Source organism: Nannobrachium achirus, assembly GCF_963921795.1.
Source record: "Nannobrachium achirus genome assembly, chromosome: 13".
NCBI classification, from domain to species: Eukaryota; Metazoa; Chordata; class Actinopteri; order Myctophiformes; family Myctophidae; genus Nannobrachium; species Nannobrachium achirus.
The window spans coordinates 1,447,616-1,468,805 of record NC_137833.1 but is presented as its reverse complement, the minus strand read 5'-3'; the positions used below and the strand labels follow the sequence as shown (position 1 = coordinate 1,468,805).

The 21,190-nt window shown below is 42.8% G+C and overlaps 1 protein-coding gene across 1 annotated transcript in view; it reads left to right on the top strand.

Annotated features, from left to right (window-relative positions):
• Nucleotides 1–21,190, top strand: part of kif20ba (kinesin family member 20Ba) — a 92,726-nt gene that overhangs the window by 26,688 nt on the left and 44,848 nt on the right. The window contains exons 10-20 of the mRNA XM_080740061.1: nt 413–484; nt 857–1,003; nt 3,690–3,852; nt 4,718–4,876; nt 6,338–6,466; nt 7,814–7,953; nt 8,843–8,948; nt 9,722–9,833; nt 11,978–12,039; nt 14,721–14,829; nt 20,114–20,190. Coding sequence (XP_080596187.1) covers nt 413–484; nt 857–1,003; nt 3,690–3,852; nt 4,718–4,876; nt 6,338–6,466; nt 7,814–7,953; nt 8,843–8,948; nt 9,722–9,833; nt 11,978–12,039; nt 14,721–14,829; nt 20,114–20,190 — 1,276 coding nt within the window. The remainder of the gene's footprint in view (nt 1–412; nt 485–856; nt 1,004–3,689; nt 3,853–4,717; nt 4,877–6,337; nt 6,467–7,813; nt 7,954–8,842; nt 8,949–9,721; nt 9,834–11,977; nt 12,040–14,720; nt 14,830–20,113; nt 20,191–21,190) is intronic.

Here is a 21,190-nt window from a genome sequence, read left to right as displayed (position 1 = left end):
CAATTTGTTTTGTGCAAAACAAATGCTTGCAATGGATTCAGCATCATGACAAACCCCTAGTTAGACCCCTCACATCCTACTTAAAGCAGATGTTTTTCTGGGTATTTTCCTCCTGTATAGAAAGTCGATGGGAGCCCAACTTGATTTGGCCGCTGTGGCGACCCCGAAGGTCACCGACTCGGGCGCCCTAGCTAAATCATTAGAGCAGCCCTGGGCTACATCTGTGAAACATTTGGCGCTTTTAGACTAATAAAATATCCCTAACGCCCCTGACTAACCCTGGATAATAGTTTTTTGCTGGGTCAGTAGAAGTGAAGTGTTTGTGTTTGTGTCTGCAGCCACAGCATCTTCTCTGTTCTGTGTTTGTGTCTGCAGCCACAGCATCTTCTCTGTTCTGTGTTTGTGTCTGCAGCCACAGCATCTTCTCTGTTCGCCTGCTGAGGGTTGAAGACGGCTCCGTTCCTCGAGTCAACAGCATCAGCGAGTCAGTAAAACATCTCCTTCATGTCATGTTACTGAACTGTAGTCTAATACAACATAATGTAAAACCTCTCCTTCATGTCATGTTACTGAACTGTAGTCTAATACAACATAATGTAAAACTCTCCTTCATCTCATATCCTTCATGTATTTCTTATTTTACTGCTTATTTTTTTGCTTTTTGTGGTCATATGTTCGAAACAATATTTTTATTTTAGCTAATAGATAATATTATATTCCAGGTTATGTCTGGTTGACCAGGCTGGCTCAGATCATTAATATTTTAATAATTATAATATTATATTCCAGGATGTCTCTGGTTGACCTGGCTGGCTCAGATCATTAATATTTTAATAATTATAATATTATATTCCAGGTTGTCCCTGGTTGACCTGGCTGGATCAGAGCGTTGTGCTAAAACCCAGAACAGAGGAGATCGTCTGAAGGAGGCAGGAAACATCAACACTTCTCTACTGACCCTGGGGAAATGTATTAATGCTCTGAGACACAACCACAACAATAAGTATGTTCTTATATATTATATATTATATATACATACAACCAACACTATGTTATTATATATTATATATATACAACCAACACTGTTATTATATATTATAAATACAGTACATTATTATACTGACCCTGGGGAAATGCATCAGTGCTCTGAGACACAACTAGAATAACAAGTATGTTCTACTGTAATACACTGTACTGAGCAGGCCTGGAATTTCGTCATTTTAGGGGCAAGGCCACTTGGCCTTTGGTGTTGTCCATATTTTAGGGCACAAAGGCCAAATGCCAGGGCAGGAAGGCCATCAAATAAAACATGATTTTAGTCCATTGAAATATGTGGTTGAATTTAAGGGTTAGGGACCTAATCTGCAGTGAAATAGATAAATGGTGGTATTTACAATCTGATCCATGCTCAGTCCTGCACCAATCAAAGTCACTGGATTGGTTTATAGATGGGGACTCAGGGAAGTAAACAATCTCAACAAAAGACAAGGTGTCGACATGACAAGAAAGAGACACTGGTGTCTACTATCTACATATTGACAAGAGAGAGAGACAGTGGTACAGGGGCATTAAGGCCACTGTGGCCTCAGGTCATGCCATTGATTTGAGGGGCACAAGGCCAAACTGAGGGGCAACGGCGGCCATGGCCTTCATGGCCTCCATGAAATTCCTGCCCTGGTACTGAGACACAACCACAACAATAAGTATGTTATAATACAAAAATAGCCGATCTACAATCGCAACACGTCAGAGCCCTGCACGGGTCCAATTTTGACAACCCGCGCCCGCCCGTCCCGTCATTAATCAGATCCGTGGACCGCCCGCTACCCGTCATTATTTAAAAATCAAAACCAGACCCGCCCCGCCCATCAAAAAAAGGACCCGTCGCCGCCCCGTTACCCGTGATTACATTCATTAAAGTAAATAGCCTACAGCCATGCATGCGTTCTTCCAATGGCATCGCACTCCATTTTCACTCCATAGTTGATTCCCCTGCACGCCGTCGGAAAATGCTGTTATTAAGCCTATTATTAATATTATTTGGATAAAGTAGAACAACCTTTAAAACCAATCATAATCATTTAAAATCGTATCATGATCTGCCACGAGCCACGACAGCTTGTTGCTGCTGCTTTCTGCCTCCGCTGCTTTGTGCAGTTGTATTTGTCATACGATGGTGTCGCGCATTGAAAATATCAGAGCTACAAGCTCACATGTCGGAACTTGCAGCTTTGTGAGCTTGCATGTCTGCTAAGCTCGACGCGCACCGTCATACGGCGAAGCACATATCCAGCTTTTCACAGCTGAAGGGAACTTCACTAGTGCTGTCTGTCTGTCTTTGCTCGTCACTGTTTAGGCTACTGTTATGATGATACACAGCCTCGGAACTCCTAATAGTCGTGGAATCACGTGGATATTATATTATATATATATTATACATATATACATATATATATATATATATATATATATATTATACAATCATGCACCTTTCTGATCACGTGGATATTATACAATCATGCACCTTTCTGATCACGTGGATATTATACAATCATGCACCTTTCTGATCACGTGGATATTATACAATCATGCACCTTTCTGATCGCAGCAATGGATGTGGTTTAATTGGACAAGTTGATTGCATGCAGGCAAGTCATCCTTCCTTGCGCCCATCATCATGACATAAAACAAACACAGTCCCTCAGACGTTTAGGTTTGCATATTAAGGTTTAATGAGATGTAGGCTAAAGCCCATATTAGTTTGGGCAACTATATCGCGCTAGGCAAGCAGTTCACTCGCGCGCGCCCACTTTATTCAGTTGTGTGTCCTCCTCATAGTGGCAGTCGCTCCATGTGTGACTTGACGTTTAGGTGGAAACAGTGCTGTATGCATGCCGTGGCTCTGTCCTGCTGCTCACTGTGTGCGCTCTTGTAACATTGTTTTAGGCCCGCCCGTCACCCGCCCGTGTTTAGTCGTGCACCGCCCGTCCCCGCATATTTATAATAGTATATATTCCGCCCGTCAAACACGGGTACCCGTCGGGTACCCACGGGGCCCCGACCCGTTGCAGGGCTCTGAACACGTTAACTTGTAGGTCAGCTATTGTTGACAAGGAGATTTTATATGTATAGAGACCAGGATTACTGCATGTTTTTGGTGAGGGTATCTAAACTATAGGGGACACGGGGAGAACATGCGAACTCCACACAGAAAGGCCGTTTTGCCAACGCCACCCTAGGGTGTGGGCGCTGATGATGCGTTGCAGAGAACGCACCCACAGCGCCCCCTGGCGGGAATCGCTGTTTTTAGTATTCAAATTATTCAACCTCAAAGTATTCCAATAGTGGAATAATCGACAGGACTGGCCAAACTGTCAAATATTAAGTAAGCAAGAGGCGAACATTGTGAATATTTTCACAATATTTATCTGTGGAACCGAGTCACATTAAATGTAATACCTACAATTCCAAGTGCTTGTCAGGGTGGGGGTCTCCAGTTCACGGCCTAAAAAGGTTATTGTTGTTATTGACGACTCATTCTTATGACTTCCTAGCTAGCCAAGCTTTATAAACTATATCTTTTTTTAAAGAGAAAACAATAAATAAAATACATAATCGAATATTCGACTTCGGTGAACAACGTTGAATAGTGAATTTGATATTCGAATACTTGTGTGTGTGTGTGTCAGGCTATTGAACCACGTCCCGTTCAGAGAGTCTAAGCTCACCCACCTCCTCCAGAGCTACCTGGTGGGCCGGGGGTCTTCCTGCATGCTGGTCAACATCAACCAGTGCTGCTCCACGCATGACGAGACCCTCAACGTGCTCAAGTTCTCTGCTCTGGCTCAGAAGGTACACACTCACTCACAACACAGTCAGTCAGTCAGTCAGTCGCACGCACTAGAGCAGGGGTGGGCAACTTTCATTATGGCGAGGGCCACTATATTTCCACCTTCACTCCAGAGGACCACTATATTTACACCTTCACTCCAGAGGGCCACTATATTTACACCTTCACTCCAGAGGGCCACTATATTTCCACCTTCACTCCAGAGGACCACTATATTTCCACCTTCACTCCAGAGGACCACTATATTTCCACCTTCACTCCAGAGGGCCACTATATTTACACCTTCACTCCAGAGGGCCACTATATTTACACCTTCACTCCAGAGGACCACTATATTTCCACCTTCACTCCAGAGGGCCACATTGCATATTGCTACATCCAACTTTGTCATTCTAGTATCACATACAAAAGAAGCAAAAATATATTATTTTTATATTTCTTATATTTATAGCATATCGTTGTTTTCGGGTGGAAACCTTGTATGTCCAAAACCGTTCGTTTTGTATTTATCATCTATAAAATGTACTAAACTAGTGAAAACAGCAGATCTACAAGCACGCGTTGTGTGCTTGTAGATCGGCTGTTTTCACTATATTTGTGCGACAGTCTTTACCAAAAGACGTACACATTTGAAACTTGGAGATACGAGGTTTCTGCCCGACAATGACGATATTTTAGTGATTATGTTGCGAGGAAAGCGTTGAGATAATAGACATTTTGGTTAGAACTGACTGAAAATAACTTTGTACTTCAAGTTTAAAATGATACTAAATATTTGTCCAAATAATTTAATAATAATTATTATTATGCCCCTGAATCACACACACACTGGCTGTAGTACTCATCTGCACCTCTCCCTCCCACCAGGTGGTGGTGCTGGTGAGCAGAGCTCTTCCCGTGGTGGTCCCTGAGCGCTCTGCCAGCGAGCTGTCCCTCCTGATAGACCACGCCCACAGGAAGTCCCCGCCCCCGGGACGCAGGAGCAGCTCCCTGATTGGCTGGGAGAGCAGCCTGGAGGACGTGCAGGTAGGAGGGAGGGCGGGGCTTTCGTTAAACCGACCAATCGGGCTCCAGCAGCCGCCGTGCTGCATCATGGGAACTGGGATGGGCGGCGGCCATAGATATAAAAGACTAGTAGATGTAAGCCGTTTACCGTGAGGGGTAGGGCTTTCACCGACTAGTCGACTAGTCGACTAGTATAACCACTAGTCGAGCTTGTTGGTACTAAAAAAAAAACATTAAAAAAAGAATTATTTAACTCATACCCCGCCATTTGCAAATACCTTCGTACTGTCATATGCCCCTGTCTCCATAGACTTCCATGTAATTCATAGTGCACTGATAATGTCATGTCCATGCATAGATCATGCACCATGTGTGTGGACATTTCAAACAACAAAATCCGAATGGAAATCCGTTCAGGCATTCATGAGATAGCAGCCATTATGTTTTCCTAAAATGTAAACAAAGATGGCTGCCATGTTTGAAAGATGGGGTTGCTGGCCAGTTCACAACAGACCGCCCGGCGTTCGTTTGATTAGAAGTAATTAAAAGACGGTGGATTGTTTGTGGAGCGAGCTAGCCTACTAAGCCTAGCCTTAGCCTAGTCGACCATCATGCAAATGGATTATTGTTTACTTTGTTTAAGGAGAAACACATCAGATACCTACAGCCATGTTGGTGAGTCCATGGGTTTTCCCCTGAAACAGTGGTAAATCAGCCAACAACCCACTCCCTCTCATGGTAAACAGTGGTAAATCAGCCAACAACCCACTCCCTCTCATGGTAAACAGTGGTAAATCAGCCAACAACCCACTCCCTCTCATGGTAAACAGTGGTAAATCAGCCAACAACCCTCTCCCTCTCATGGTAAATGGCTTACATGGCGTATCGTCCCGTCCCTGGCTCTCTCCTGGTTTTCATTGGTTAAAAACCTCTGTGTGTGTGTGTGTGTGTGTGTGTGTGTGTGTGTGTGTGTGTGTAGGAGGATGATGATGGTGATGATGATGATGATGTGTGTGTAGGAGGATGATGATGGTGATGATGATGATGATGTGTGTGTAGGAGGATGATGATGATGATGATGGTGGTGATGATGGTGATGATGATGATGATGATGGTGGTGGTGATGATGGTGATGATGATGATGATGATGATGTGTGTGTAGGAGGATGATGATGGTGATGATGATGATGGTGATGATGATGATGATGTGTGTGTAGGAGGAAGATGATGATGATGATGGTGGTGATGATGGTGATGATGATGATGATGATGGTGGTGGTGATGATGGTGATGATGATGATGATGATGATGTGTGTGTAGGAGGATGATGATGATGATGGTGATGATGGTGATGATGATGATGATGATGATGATGATGATGTGTGTGTAGGAGGAGGATGATGGTGATGATGGTGATGATGATGATGATGATGATGATGATGTGTGTGTAGGAGGATGATGATGATGATGATGTGTGTGTAGGAGGATGATGATGGTGAGAGTGAGGAAGAGCAGAGTGTGATGGACAGAACCCTGGGGAACACCTTCACTGTTGATGAAGAGAAGGAGGAGGAGGAAGATAACATCACTGTGAACAGACACCACTACCAGGTCTCTCTCTCACACACACACACACACACACACACACACACACACACACACACACACACACACACACACACACACACACACACACACACACACACACACACACACACACACACACACACGCACGTATGATGAAGAGGAAGATGGTGATGCAGATAACATCACAGTGAACAGACATCACTACCAGGTCGGTGTCCTGGCAAGGCAAAATGCAGACATTCTTCCCAGCGCGCTGTGTTCACAACACTTCCAAAAAAAAGTGTTTTAAGTTGCTGCCCAGTGTGACATTATACGACGTATATAGGGAGAGAGGGCGAGATCATTTAGCGACTGGGTAGGTAAATCCACCGACCGGTGGTCGCTTATCCGCCAACCACCGGCCTACTAACCCTAAACCTAACCCTAAACCTAACCTCAGTAACCTTACCTCAGTAACTAACCTGCTGACGCAACCTCCCGACCGGGTCGCTAAATCACCGACCGTGCCGCTAAAGCGACCGACCGGGTCGCTAAATCGACCGACCAGGTTGCTAGATCTACCAACCGGGTCGCTAAATCTACCGACCGGCGTAGGTCGGTAGATTTTGCGACCCGGTAGATTTAGCGACCCGGTAGATTTAGCGACCCGCCGGTCGGTAGATTTAGCGGTGCGGTCGGTGATTTACCGGGCCGGTCGCTCTATTTAGCGACCCGGTCGCTGAAAACTACCGACCACGTTGCGACCAGGTTGTAGGTCGCTAAATGATCTCGCTCTTACTGAGGCTATGTCTCTCTCTGAATAAATCAAAGTGACGCGGCGATTGTAATTGATGTCAGGTTTCCTGCCCTAACCCGGGCCAATCACAGGGCTGCACTGTTCCTCCGTGCATCGGCTAAACACGACAAGTGAATTTATTCCACAGCCCCAAACATGTTCAGAAGAACCCATTGATTGAGATGAAAGAACTGTACAATGTATGTTCTTATTTTCTGTTTAACAGTTACAATCTGAATACAGCAGATATGGAAGACTGAAGAAACTGAAAACTGTTGATTGATTGATTGATTGAGAGTAAAAAAAAAATACAAATTAGTGCACATGCACTAATTTGCGTGTGCATGTGCGCGCGTGCATGTGCGCTGCGGCCTCAGCCAGACTCTGCCTCCAGCAGCCCCAAGGTAAATTGAGCTTGAGACCCCTGCTTTAAAATTGTGTGTGTGTGTGTGTGTGTGTGTGTGTGTGTGTGTGTGTGTGTGTGTGTGTGTGTGTGTGTGTGTGTGTGTGTGTGTGTGTGTGTGTGTGTGTGTGTGTGTGTGTGTGTGTGTGTGTGTGTGTGTGTGTGTGTGTGTGTGTGTGTGTGTGCTCCACAGAGACAGGTGGCGCTGTTGGCTGCTCTGCAGGAGGAAGTGAGGACGCAGCGAGGAGACAAGCTGCAGTTTGAGGCTCAGATCAGACAGGAAGTCTCCTTGGAGTTCACTGAGCTGATGGAGAGCATGCAGAAACACTACAGGTAGATCCACACCCTATAAACTATAATACTATACACTATACACACCCTATAAACTATAATACTATACACTATACACACCCTATAAACTATAATACTATACACTATACACACCCTATAAACTATAATACTATACACTATACACACCCTATAAACTATAATACTATACACTATACACACCCTATAAACTATAATACTATACACTATACACACCCTATAAACTATAATACTATACACTATACACACCCTATAAACTATAATACTATACACTATACACACCCTATAAACTATAATACTATACACTATACACACCCTATAAACTATAATACTATACACTATACACACCCTATAAACTATAATACTATACACTATACACACCCTATAAACTATAATACTATACACTATACACACCCTATATATATACACTATAACCCTTCTATAGAACACACTGAGCTGATGGAGAACATGCAGCAACACTACAGGTAGATACACACCCTATATATATATATACACTATACATACCCTATACTCTATAACTATATATACACTATACATACCCTATACACTATAACTATATATACACTATACATACCCTCTAGACAACATGTGTAATCTGTAATGACCGCAGAGGTTTGACTTTATGTATAAAACTGTTGCCCAACACAATCTGATGCCATCACAAATATTGTAAATGAAATATGTGATAAACTATGTGGTATCAGAATGTCATCGACTGACTGACATACTGATGATACCAGTGTTGAAGGCATTCTCTGCTTTTCTGATGCTGCTATCAGAACAACTCTAGGTGTGTGTGTGTGTGTGTGTGTGTGTGTGTGTGTGTGTGTGTGTGTGTGTGTGTGTGTGTGTGTGTGTGTGTGTGTGTGTCCAGTGAGCGTCTGGTCCAGGAGAGAGACATGTCAGAGGACAGAGCAGAGGACAGGATGAAGATCTTCAAGAACCTGGTGAACAACCTGCAGTCTCCCCAACCAAGCTCTGTAAGACATACAGTATACCTTCAACCCCCTCTGTAAGAAATATACCTTCAACCCCCTCTGTAAGAAACATACCTTCAACCCTCTGTAAGAAACATACCTTCAACCCTCTGTAAGAAACATACTTCAACCCCCTCTGTAAGAAACATACCTTCAACCCTCTGTAAGAAACACACCTTCAACCTTGCCTGGCGGTGCCAAACTATCACACACTTCGTTTTGGGAAGAGAGTCTGGGATTGCAGGAAGAGATTCCATTTCTGGGGGCGGGGGCTAAAGCCTAACCACTAACCAGAGCTCTTAATTGCTCCCTTTGAACTTCAAAGGGGTTTTGAACTGTGGTAATTGATTGAGCCATACAAGTGTCAATAGCTCATTAGTCAATGAAAGCATCAAAGACTACAACCTGTCTGATGTCTGTATACACACAGACTCGCCTGATTGGCTGAATGGTTTTGAACCAGGCCACAACCCACCACGTGCCCCAAGCCTACAGCCCTGATTGGCTAGCACTCTCATCGGGCTAGGGGGAAAAGCTTAGTTAATGTGGAGGGCCAGACTTCACTACAACACCATTACCACCAGGGGGTGGTGTTGAGTGCAGTCTGGTTTATTAATCAGGCAACCTTCAACCCCCTCTGTAAGAAACACACCCTCCAGTCCCCCAAGCTTTCCTCACAATACAGATGCTGGGGCATTAAGTGGTTAATAATATTTGTGCTTGTCAAGTCTGTTATTGAGTAGCGCGCCCCTCCCTCTCTCTCTCTCTGTGTCCAGTCTAGGGACCTGGACGGTGTGATGGACCCTCAGGCCAGTCTGGAGACCAGGCTGTCAGAGCTGAATGAAGAGCTGAGGGTCACCAAGGAACAACTCTCTGTGAAGAGCTCTGGTGAGACCCTTGAGTTAGACCAGAGTTAGACCCAGGCCAGAGTTAGACCCAGGCCAGAGTTAGACTCAGACCAGAGTTAGACCCAGGCCAGAGTTAGACCCAGACCAGAGTTAGACCCAGACCAGAGTTAGACCCAGGCCAGAGTTAGACCCAGGCCAGAGTTAGACCCAGACCAGAGTTAGACCCAGGCCAGAGTTAGACCCAGGCCAGAGTTAGACCCAGACTCTGGTCCATAGCGTTAGTGGAGTTCTCCCTAACACTATGTTCCTCCACCTCCCAAATCCTTGGCAAATCCAGAAAGACCCGTCATCTGGTCCGAAAATAACAAAAACTGTTTCACCGGATGGAGACACTCTTCCTGGTTGAAGACTGTTTTTACGAAACAGCGCTTCCAACGTCGCAGAGCTGAATAACACCCAGTGGGACTATAATGCTCTGTAAATGCGGTCCTCTGACCTGTGCGGCAGTAATGAGTTTGCACCTTGATGATGGCGACGACAAATAGGGAAAAAGTAGAAGAAATGGAGTCTCCATCAGGTGGAATATTTTTCATTTTACCCTAGAAATGTACTTTAAGCGTGTGGTGGGGGGCTCAGGCCGCGTCCAATAAGTAGAGTAAGCTTTCAACTGTCCACTGATACCTTTGGTTTGGTAAGGGGAGAAACAGTTTTTTTTTTTTTTTCGGACCAGATGACGGGGTTTTCCGGATTTGCCAAGGAGTTGGTAGGTAGAGGAACATTAGGAGAACTCCACTAACGCTATGGACCAGAGCTAGGAGGTAGAGGAACATTAGGAGAACTCCACTAACGCTATGGACCAGAGCTAGGAGGTAGAGGAACATTAGGAGAACTCCACTAACGCTATGGACCAGAGCTAGGAGGTAGAGGAACATTAGGAGAACTCCACTAACGCTATGGACCAGAGCTAAATTAGACCCAGAACAGAGTAAAGGTCTTTGCACACCGGGGGCGAATAGCGAATTTGCGAATAATTCCCCTTTTCTTTAAAGGTGGTACACCATGCATTTAAAAAGTATTTATGTCATATTGTTTGTCCCAAAAACGTTTTTCAAAAGGTTTGAGGCTAAATTACCTCTCCTGAATAGAGAACCTCTCTCATTTTTGAATGGCTCTCAGAGCATTTTCAGCTGCAGTACCACCTTTGGCCTGAACTGCGCCACCCCCCCAAAATCTTTTTGAATTATTATTATTTATTTCTTTTTTTTGAAAAAAAAAAAAAGAAAAATCTTTATTTTTTTTCAAAAACGGACGTTTATGACGTCACAAACGGCAGCAAATCTGGATAGCCTGTTTTGAGAACCCGTGGGATACTTTTAACCTTCGCCTTCTCAAAACCAGAGAAAGACACAACGGTCAGAAATGGGACTTTGTGAGGATAGAAGGTGCTAGTGGGACCCCAAAAAAGGTTTTAAAATAGGAAAAGTGAAATTTCATGGTGTATCACCTTTAAAACCTATTTTAGTCAATGGAAACTTCCACAATGACAGCGAATTTCGAAAAGGCGTCTGTTATTTATTTGCTCTGGTTTAGCGAATGTTCGCAGGCGAACTCCTCTCTCTCTCTCTGTATCAAAGCAAGCTCACTCTATCCTATTTAAAGAGAGAAAGAGACCATGGTCGAGGGACCATCCCTTTGCATTGAGGCCGAGGGGAACAGTGTTTTCTCCTTCTCTGTGTCATCTGGTCTGTGTGGCTGCCGTCAGTGGTGGAAAAAGTACTTGAATTTCCTACTGGTAAAAGTATGGTTTATGTATGTTTTATTATAGAATCATTTATATCTGCAAAAAGACTAATGTTTTAAAATAAATAGTTGTGGACATGCATGCAAGTGTCTAAACATGTATTTTTAGACACAATAAGCCCATTCCCAAGATGCACCGCAATCTTAATGGGCAGATGTGACCTATGGGGGCTGGTGTAAATAGTAACAAAGAAATTGCCGGCTTATTGTGTCTAAACAGACATATTTAGCCACTTGTACGCATGCCCCCACCCTCTGAAATCAAAATACTAAAATCTCTGAAACAATAGAAAGCAGTAAATAAAAACATTTTAACACAACTTTTTTTTTCTCTAATTACAATCTAAAATATGAACCTGTGTTGTAACTTTGTGTTTTCATCAGAACTGGACCAGATGAAGAGTGAACTGGAGCGGGTGAAGGATCTGCACCACACCACCATGCAGGTAGATCATTCTAATGCACCACACCATCATACAGGTAGATCATTCTAATGCACCACACCATCATACAGGTAGATCATTCTAATGCACCACACCATCATACAGGTAGATCATTCTAATGCACCACACCATCATACAGGTAGATCATTATGCACCACACCATCATACAGGTAGATCATTCTAATGCACCACACCACCATACAGGTAGATCATTCTAATGCACCACACCATCATACAGGTAGATCATTCTAATGCACCACACCATCATACAGGTAGATCATTATGCACCACACCATCATACAGGTAGATCATTCTAATGCACCACACCATCATACAGGTAGATCATTCTAATGCACCACACCATCATACAGGTAGATCATTCTAATGCACCACACCATCATACAGGTAGATCATTATGCACCACACCATCATACAGGTAGATCATTCTAATGCACCACACCACCATACAGGTAGATCATTCTAATGCACCACACCATCATACAGGTAGATCATTCTAATGCACCACACCATCATACAGGTAGATCATTATGCACCACACCATCATACAGGTAGATCATTCTAATGCACCACACCATCATACAGGTAGATCATTCTAATGCACCACACCATCATACAGGTAGATCATTCTAATGCACCACACCATCATACAGGTAGATCATTATGCACCACACCATCATACAGGTAGATCATTCTAATGCACCACACCATCATACAGGTAGATCATTATGCACCACACCATCATACAGGTAGATCATTCTAATGAACCACATCATCACACAGCAGGTAAATCTGCACCACATCATCACACAGCAGGTAAAGATCTGCACCACATCATCACACAACAGGTAGATCTGCACCACACCACCACACAGCAGGTAGATCATCATTCTAATGCATGGGCTTTACTGGCTTGTTCTTTCCAATATAGTCGAGGGCGTTAAGGATATTTTGCGCTTTATTAGTCTAAAAGGGCCAAATGTTGCACAGATGTATCCCAGGGCTTGCTCTAATGATTTAGCTAGGGCACCCGAGTCCGCGTCCTTCGGGTTCACCACAGCGGCCAAATCAAGTTGAGCTCCCATCGACTTTCTATACAGGAGGAAAATACACAGAAAAACATTTTTTTCTGGGTATTTAAGTAGGATGTGAGGGGTCTGACTAGGGTTTTGTCATGATGCTCAATCCATTGCAAACATTTGTTTTGCACAAAAAACATTCCTTGTGCTAAAAATGGCCCAAGAAAATGCCCACAAAACGTTGAAAAGTGATGACTCATCACTTTTCATCACTAAACCATCGTTTTCTGGGGCCATTTGTAGCACAAGGAATGTTTTTTTATGCAAAACAAATGCTTGCAATGGATTCAGCATGATGACAAACCCCTATTTAGACCCCTCACATCCTACTTAAAGCAGATGTTTTTCTGTGTATTTTCCTCCTGTATAGAAAGTCGATGGGAGCCCAACTTGATTTGGCCGCTGTGGTGACCCCGAAGGTCGCCGACTCGGGCGCCCTAGCTAAATCATTAGAGCATGCACTGGGCTACATCTGTGCAAAATTCGGCGCTTTTAGACTAATGTAGCGCGAAATGGCCATGTTATCCCCCTAACGCCCCGACTAATGGCCTTTAGTGGCTTCTTGATGTTCTTTCCAACATGGCTGCTGTGCAGGGTGCACAGAGCCTGTTGTTTCATTATGCTGAAGGTTTTACTGCATCCAGGGACCGTTTGGACGTCTCACTGTTCACTGCCCACCATAACAGGGGTTCTCAACATTTTCAGGCCGCGACCCCCAAAAGAATCATGTTTTAACTGGGGACCCCCCACCCTGACGAGCACTAAGAGTTACTTGGAGTTGGAAGAGTTGAGGCGTTACATTTTGTAAAACACGGATCTATTGTAAAAAATAGCAGATCTACATGCTCACAACGCCTCGCGATGCGAGCATGTAGATCTGCTATTTTCACAATTTCTGCCGCTAATATTTGACAATTTGGCCAATGTTTAATTTGTCAATTTAGAGGTATTAAAAAGTCCTTAAATGGTCACTTTAGAAATGTGCAGATACACTTAAATGTTATGTTGGTTTGTTTAAGAAAACAATGTTGCACATTAAGTCAAATCATCTGGGGATCCCTCAAAATGATTTGGGGACCCCCTTGGGGGTCCTGACCCACAGGTTGAGAACCACTGCACTATAACACGGCAGCCTAAAGCCTTGACTTTTCAGAAAATATGAAGAGTTAATAAAATGTAAATACATCAAAGAAATATTGCCAACAGCAATGATTTTATTTTATTTTAAAATGTCATATCTGCAGTGAAGAATAGAAACTTGAAAGAACAAACTTCAGCACACCCTCTTCAGATGCAATTAAAACAGATTGAATGGGAATATAATGTTTCCTTCATCACGCTTCTCAATGACTTAAGATAACCTTTAATAAAGGGCTAATAGTTGTTATTCCATTACTTTTTTTTTTCTTTCATTTGAAGAGATTTGTATTTTCTTTCAGTGCATTGGCGCCCTCATGTGGTCCTTATCCAATGCACTCTTTGCCTTTTTGTAGGTGTGCAAAAGACTTACTTTCTAAAGAACAGAAACTCAACAAACACAAGATAATGTTGTTTCAGTCTAGTGACCAAGCTGTCTGTCTCTCTCAGGTCTCATCAGGACCTCCTCTGCAGTCTGCCTCTTCTCTGGAGCGCCGCAAGCGTCCACTGGACGACCACACTGACCCCGAGGACGGACTGCAACCTCCTCGCAAAAAAGGTACGAAACAGACCTGGAAGCAGGCTCACAGGGCTGTGCTGGGGGACCAGGCTCTGGGTGCAGCTAGCAGGCCTGTCCTGGGGGACCAGGCTCTGGGTGCAGCTAGCAGGCCTGTCCTGGGGGACCAGGCTCTGGGTGCAGCTAGCAGGCCTGTCCTGGGGGACCAGGCTCTGGGTGCAGCTAGCAGGCCTGTCCTGGGGGACCAGGCTCTGGGTGCAGCTAGCAGGCCTGTCCTGGGGGACAGAACCACGGCCCAGAGGACAGACACACAGCAGAGGACAGACACACATCGGGACGCCAGACGATGCCAGTACCTGAAGACCAGGAGACGCCTCTCAGCGCTGAGGAAGAAACAGGGACTTTAAGCTCAGATGATTTCCAGGACGGCGACGCCAGCTGTCACACCTTCCACGGTGTCTGGTTAATGCCACTTTACTGGAATCAAATACTTGAATTACCTTTTAATGCTTGAATTTCCTTTTAATTTATATTTCAGACGAATAAAGTGTTGTGACCAAAGGAGTGTGCTGTCATTTACAGTAGCTGCAACAGAGTGGCAATATGAAATGTAACTGATATGAAATGTAACTGATATTTTCATAATGTATTTTCTTGCAACTTTTCATATTGAATTGCAAGATGCTTTGCTATTTCAATAGAGGCCCTAAACACTCGTATAGAAGCCCTAAACCAAGGGTCTTCAACAGGGGGTCCAGGACCCCAAGGGGGTCCTCAGAGTTACTACAGGGGAATCCTTTTTGTGATAAATCTTAGAAACCTTTTTTTTTTTCTGCGATCTTTAGCCAAAAGAATAGTTGGTCTACAAGCTCACAATGCTTCACCCTTCGAGGCGTTGTGAGCTTGTAGATCAGCTATTTTAGGCAAAGGTGAAAGGTCAAGTTTATTAAGTATCGACGGTTCAAGTGGTTAAATATCTGAAGTCTGGGATCCTTGGCCTGAAAACCTTGAAGACCCCTGCCCTATAGAACCTAGTAAAACACTAAAGGGGATTGTAAAGACTTGTCGATCTGATGGCTCGGTTGTAAAGAGTCATTGATGGTCTAGAACAGGGGTCTTCAACAGGGGGTCCGGGACCCCTAGGGGGTCCTCAGAGTTACTACAGGGGGTCCTCCAAATCTTTGAGTGATAGAAAGTTTTTTTCTCTTTTTTTATATTAACCACTTGAACCCTAGCGTCCGTATTCTGAGAACTTTAGCCAAAAATAGCCGATCTACAAGCTCACAACGCCTCGCAGATCAGCTATTTTCAGCAAAGAGGTTTGGTGTAGAGGGGAAAAAGAGCAGACTAAGTACAAAGTGAAAAGTCAAGTTTATTAACACATATGGTGCCAACCCCGAGTTTCCCGAGTTTGTATTGGTACTAGTGCTGTGCCAACCCCGAGTTTCCCGAGTTTGGGCCGTTTTTGAAAAAAAAAGAAATTCAAATTTTTTTTTTTCAAAAAATTTTTTTGGACCTCCAGAAATGTATTAGGCATGATCGCGATTGCGAAATTGCATGTTTAACCCCCATACCAACCCATTCTTTCAAACATGGCAGCCATGTTTGTTTACATCTGAAGAAAACATAATGGCTGATAAATCATGAATGCCTGAACGGATTTCCAAGCGGATTTTTTTGTTTGAAAGCTGTGAACAGCATCTACACACGTGGTGCATCATCTAGGCATGGGCGTGCACTTTTTACACACTTGCACAATTACATGGAAGTCTATGGTAACCATGGCAACGCGAGACATTGAAGAGAAAAAATCATTGCAACATAAGTGTTAAGTATTGACGGTTCAAGTGGTTAAATATCTGAAAAAAACAAATTGACATGAATCCAAAATACACTGATGATTGTGCTGTCAAACAATGAAACTATATGGAATCTATGAACAGGTTGTGGGGGTCCCTGCTTCATCTCTCTCTCAGCTAAGGGGTCCTTGGCCTGAAAATGTTGAAGACCCCTAGTCTAGAAAACATGCTAAGTGACATTTTTGATCAAGTGTTAAATGGATGGTAATCCTTATCAGAAACATGATCACGTCACAGGTTTATTAGATGTCAGTTAGTTTTTTGATCCTTTCATTTTAGTGCTTGTTCAGTAACCGTCCCTCCAGCTCTTAAAATACATTTTTAGGTCAGGATGCAAATTTCGTCCAATCAAGGGAGAGAAAACTCATACAGGATACAGTTTGTACAAGTTTAATTGGAAGCGATGAAACTAAGAAAAAGATTGTATGTGAATCCATCCCGATTGGATGAAGTTGGCAACACTTACACAACTGAACATGTATTTTAGTTAAGACGCCTTTTGCTGAACCAACGCTATACAGAAATGAGTTGACTGCGATCATACTACAGTTCTCTAACCTTTTAACATGATGTATGTACTCAACAAGATATATGTGACCGAACCCGGCTGACGGTTAGTCATTGATTATTATTATTATTTTTTTTTTCATTTTGTCATTTCATTTGAAAGCTGGGGATCATAGCTACAAAATTATATATTGGTTTTGGAGATTGACCCAACAATTTTGAAGATATGGCTTATAGAGTTATGCCATGCATAAATTCTACTTCTGAGATAATCAGCATTTTAGATGAAATGTAACCTGCAAAATGTTCGGTTTCTCTTCACATTAATAAAAAAAGAAAAAAAAAAAAAAGAAAGGTCTTATTTACATGCAGAGTTAAGCTCTGGCGTTTAAGTGAAATGTAGCCTGATATTTATGAAATGCTTTTGTGGATTTATCACATTTTAGAAAAAAGAAAAAGTAATTTCAGGGCTGGTCTAAAGCTGTGCTTTCCGAAATGACTGCCCCTCTGCTATGCTGGGTCACATATATATTTCATTATGTAATAAAGACTAAAGGATATTTATGTTATGCCTGTGGTGTGACATGGGCAAATGTACTGGGCTTTACACGAGGCACTGCATATTTTAATCACACACAATGGTAAATGGTATACAAGTTGTGAATTAAGTTCAGAATAATAATTCTAATAATAAAGTCCATTTTAGAATTGCATTTAAAGGAAAACTTTGTTTTTTTTACAACAGTGGTTCATATTTTAGATTGTAATTGGAGAAAAGAAAATATGAGTGTTAAAATATTTTCATTTACTACTTTCTATCATTTTAGCCAGTTTAATGATTTTGATTTCAGTGGTTGGGGGCATGCGTACAAGTGGCTAAATATGTCTTTTTAGACACAATAAGCCCATTTCCAAGATGCAACGCACTCTTTCATGGTTGGATGTGACTTCTGGGGGCAAGAAGTGTTACTGTAAATAGTAATAAAGAAATCAGAGGCTTATTGTGTCTAAAAAGACATATTTAGTAGAGTTCTCAACGGGCCTGAAAATTAAGGCCCGGCACTAACTGGGTCCTAACTGGGTCCTAACTGGGCAGGCCCGAGGCCCTACCCGGCCCAACTAGATGGCATACATTTTAGGCCCTACCCTAACCCTTAATGTCGGGTCGGGTTCGGGTAGAATTTGAGAACTTAATATTTAGCCACTTGCACGCAAACAATAAATGAAAACATTTTAACACATCTTTTATTTTCTTTAATTCTACCTTTGTTGTAAAAAAAAAAAAAAGTATTGGGGATGGACTATATAGCCGAGTAGTATGTTTTTTTTTTCATTTTTTTCATTTGTTTTATTAGATGCAATTGTGAACAATTAGCCATATAAGATAATGTATACACCACCCATTGGCCAGACAGCAGTGTGGAGAAAGTTTCTGTCCAGTGTGCGTGTATTGGAGCCTGATGTGGACATCATTAGTTCTGTTTGTGCTCATGGGCTACACTTGAATGTGAATTATGGTCCAATGATCAATTATACAATATACAGTATCTATAGCCATAATCTACTCTATCTAGATTATCTATACTGTACATGTAATCTAAGGTATTAAGACCTGAAGTCTCAATGGGAGAGTGTCTTGTGCAGGTCTTTCAGTCCGAGTGTATCAAAAAAAGCAATTGGGTTAAGGCAGCAGAAGCTTGTGAATGGCTGCGCGGAGGTAGCAAAATGTTTGACAGCTAGGGTAATTCTGGGTCTCATTCACTTATTATACACTGTTCTATAAGGGAAAAAAATGACTCCCAAAGATATGCTTTAAGTGGGATGTGAGGGGTCTAACTAGGTGTTTTTAATCATTCTGAATCCATTGCAAGCATTTGTTTTGCACAAAAAACATTCATTGGGCCAAACACAGCCCCAAAGAACGATGGTTTAGTGATGAGTCATCACTTTTCACAGTTTTATATGGGGTCCATTTCTGGCCCAAGGAATGTTTTTCGTGCAAAACAAAATTTAATGATTGCAATGGAGATGGAGAATAATTAAAAACACCTAGTTAGACCCCTAACATGCTACTTAAAGCATATTTTGGGAAGTATATATTTTTTCCCTTACAGTATAGTGTATAGTAAATGAATGAGACCCAGAATTACCCTAGCTGTCAAACATTTTGCTAGGGATGTTGAATTTCTATCTTTGTTAGATATGTTACTAGACACCTTTATGAACACATTGGTGAAGAAATGGTTTGGTAAGGAATGTATTCCCAGGGTTTAATTAAAATGCCCTAACTATAGCCTCAACCTCAGTAAAACTAACACTGGTGAATGCTAACCTGGTGAATGGTCAGACCGATGGCGCTTTTTTGTTAGTCGGAGGCCTTAGGGTGTTTTTTTTCTCGTGCTAATCAGTCTAAAAGTGCAAAATTTTGCACAGATGTAGCTCAGGGCATGCTCTAATGATTTAGCTAGGGCGCCCGAGTCGTTGACCTTCGGGGTCGCCACAGCTCCAGAAAACACCCACAAAACTCTGAAAAGTGATGACTCATCACTTTTCATCACTAAACCATCGTTCTCTGGGGCCATTTTTAGCCCAAGGAAGGTTTTTTGTGCAAAACAAATGCTTGAATTGGATTCAGCATCATAACAAACCCTTAGTTAGACCCCTCAAATCCTACTTAAATACCCAGAAAAAATATGTTTTTCTGGGTATTTTCCTCCTGTATTGAAAGTCGATGGGAGCCCAACTTGATGTGGCCGCTGTGGCGACCCCGAAGGTCACCGACTCGGGCGCCCTAGCTAAATCATTAGAGCATGCCTGGGCTACATCTGTGCAAAATTGTGCGCTTTAAGACAAATTTGCACGAAATTAGCATTTGCTCCCCTTAAATCCCCACACTACATGTCAGTACACAGAGAACTACATGAGCTGCTTGTTCACATCATTCTTATGCTTTCCCTCAGAACTCCTGGTTGAGAGCGGTGGAGGAGAGGAGAGAGGTATGGATGAGAGGACAGCCAATCAGAATACAGCACACCAGGTATGTTGACCACTGTTATTAAAGCAGGGGTTAAAGCTCTCAGTCCTGGGGACTGATTTCAGTCTTGAGGATTCCATCCATAGGGTCTGTTTATGAGATCAGTGCATCCATAGGGTCTGTTTATGAGATCATCCATAGGGTCTGTTTATGAGATCAGTGGGTTCCATAGGGTCTGTTTATGAGATCATCCATAGGGTCTGTTTATGAGATCATCCATAGGGTCTGTTTATGAGATCATCCATAGGGTCTGTTTATGAGATCATCCATAGGGTCTGTTTATGAGATCATCCATAGGGTCTGTTTATGAGATCAGTGCAGATTCCATAGGGTCTGTTTATGAGATCATCCATAGGGTCTGTTTATGAGATCAGTGCAGATTCCATAGGGTCTGTTTATGAGATCATCCATAGGGTCTGTTTATGAGATCATCCATAGGGTCTGTTTATGAGATCATCCATAGGGTCTGTTTATGAGATCATCCATAGGGTCTGTTTATGAGATCATCCATAGGGTCTGTTTATGAGATCATCCATAGGGTCTGTTTATGAGATCAGTGCAGATTCCATAGGGTCTGTTTATGAGATCATCCATAGGGTCTGTTTATGAGATCATCCATAGGGTCTGTTTATGAGATCATCCATAGGGTCTGTTTATGAGATCATCCATAGGTCTGTTTATGAGATCATCCATAGGGTCTGTTTATGAGATCATCCATAGGGTCTGTTTATGAGATCAGTGCAGATTCCATAGGGTCTGTTTATGAGATCAGTGCAGATTCCATAGGGTCTGTTTATGAGATCAGTGCTAAAGGATTCCATAGGGTCTGTTTATGAGATCAGTGGGTTCCATAGGGTCTGTTTATGAGATCAGTGCAGAAATAAACAAGGGGGTGGTATAGCGATGGCTGCGGTGGGAATGACAAAGTGGTCAAAACACTGGTCACGTGATCTCCAAACTAAAAAGCAGTTATAATTTCAACATATGAGTTTTTGAATTGTCC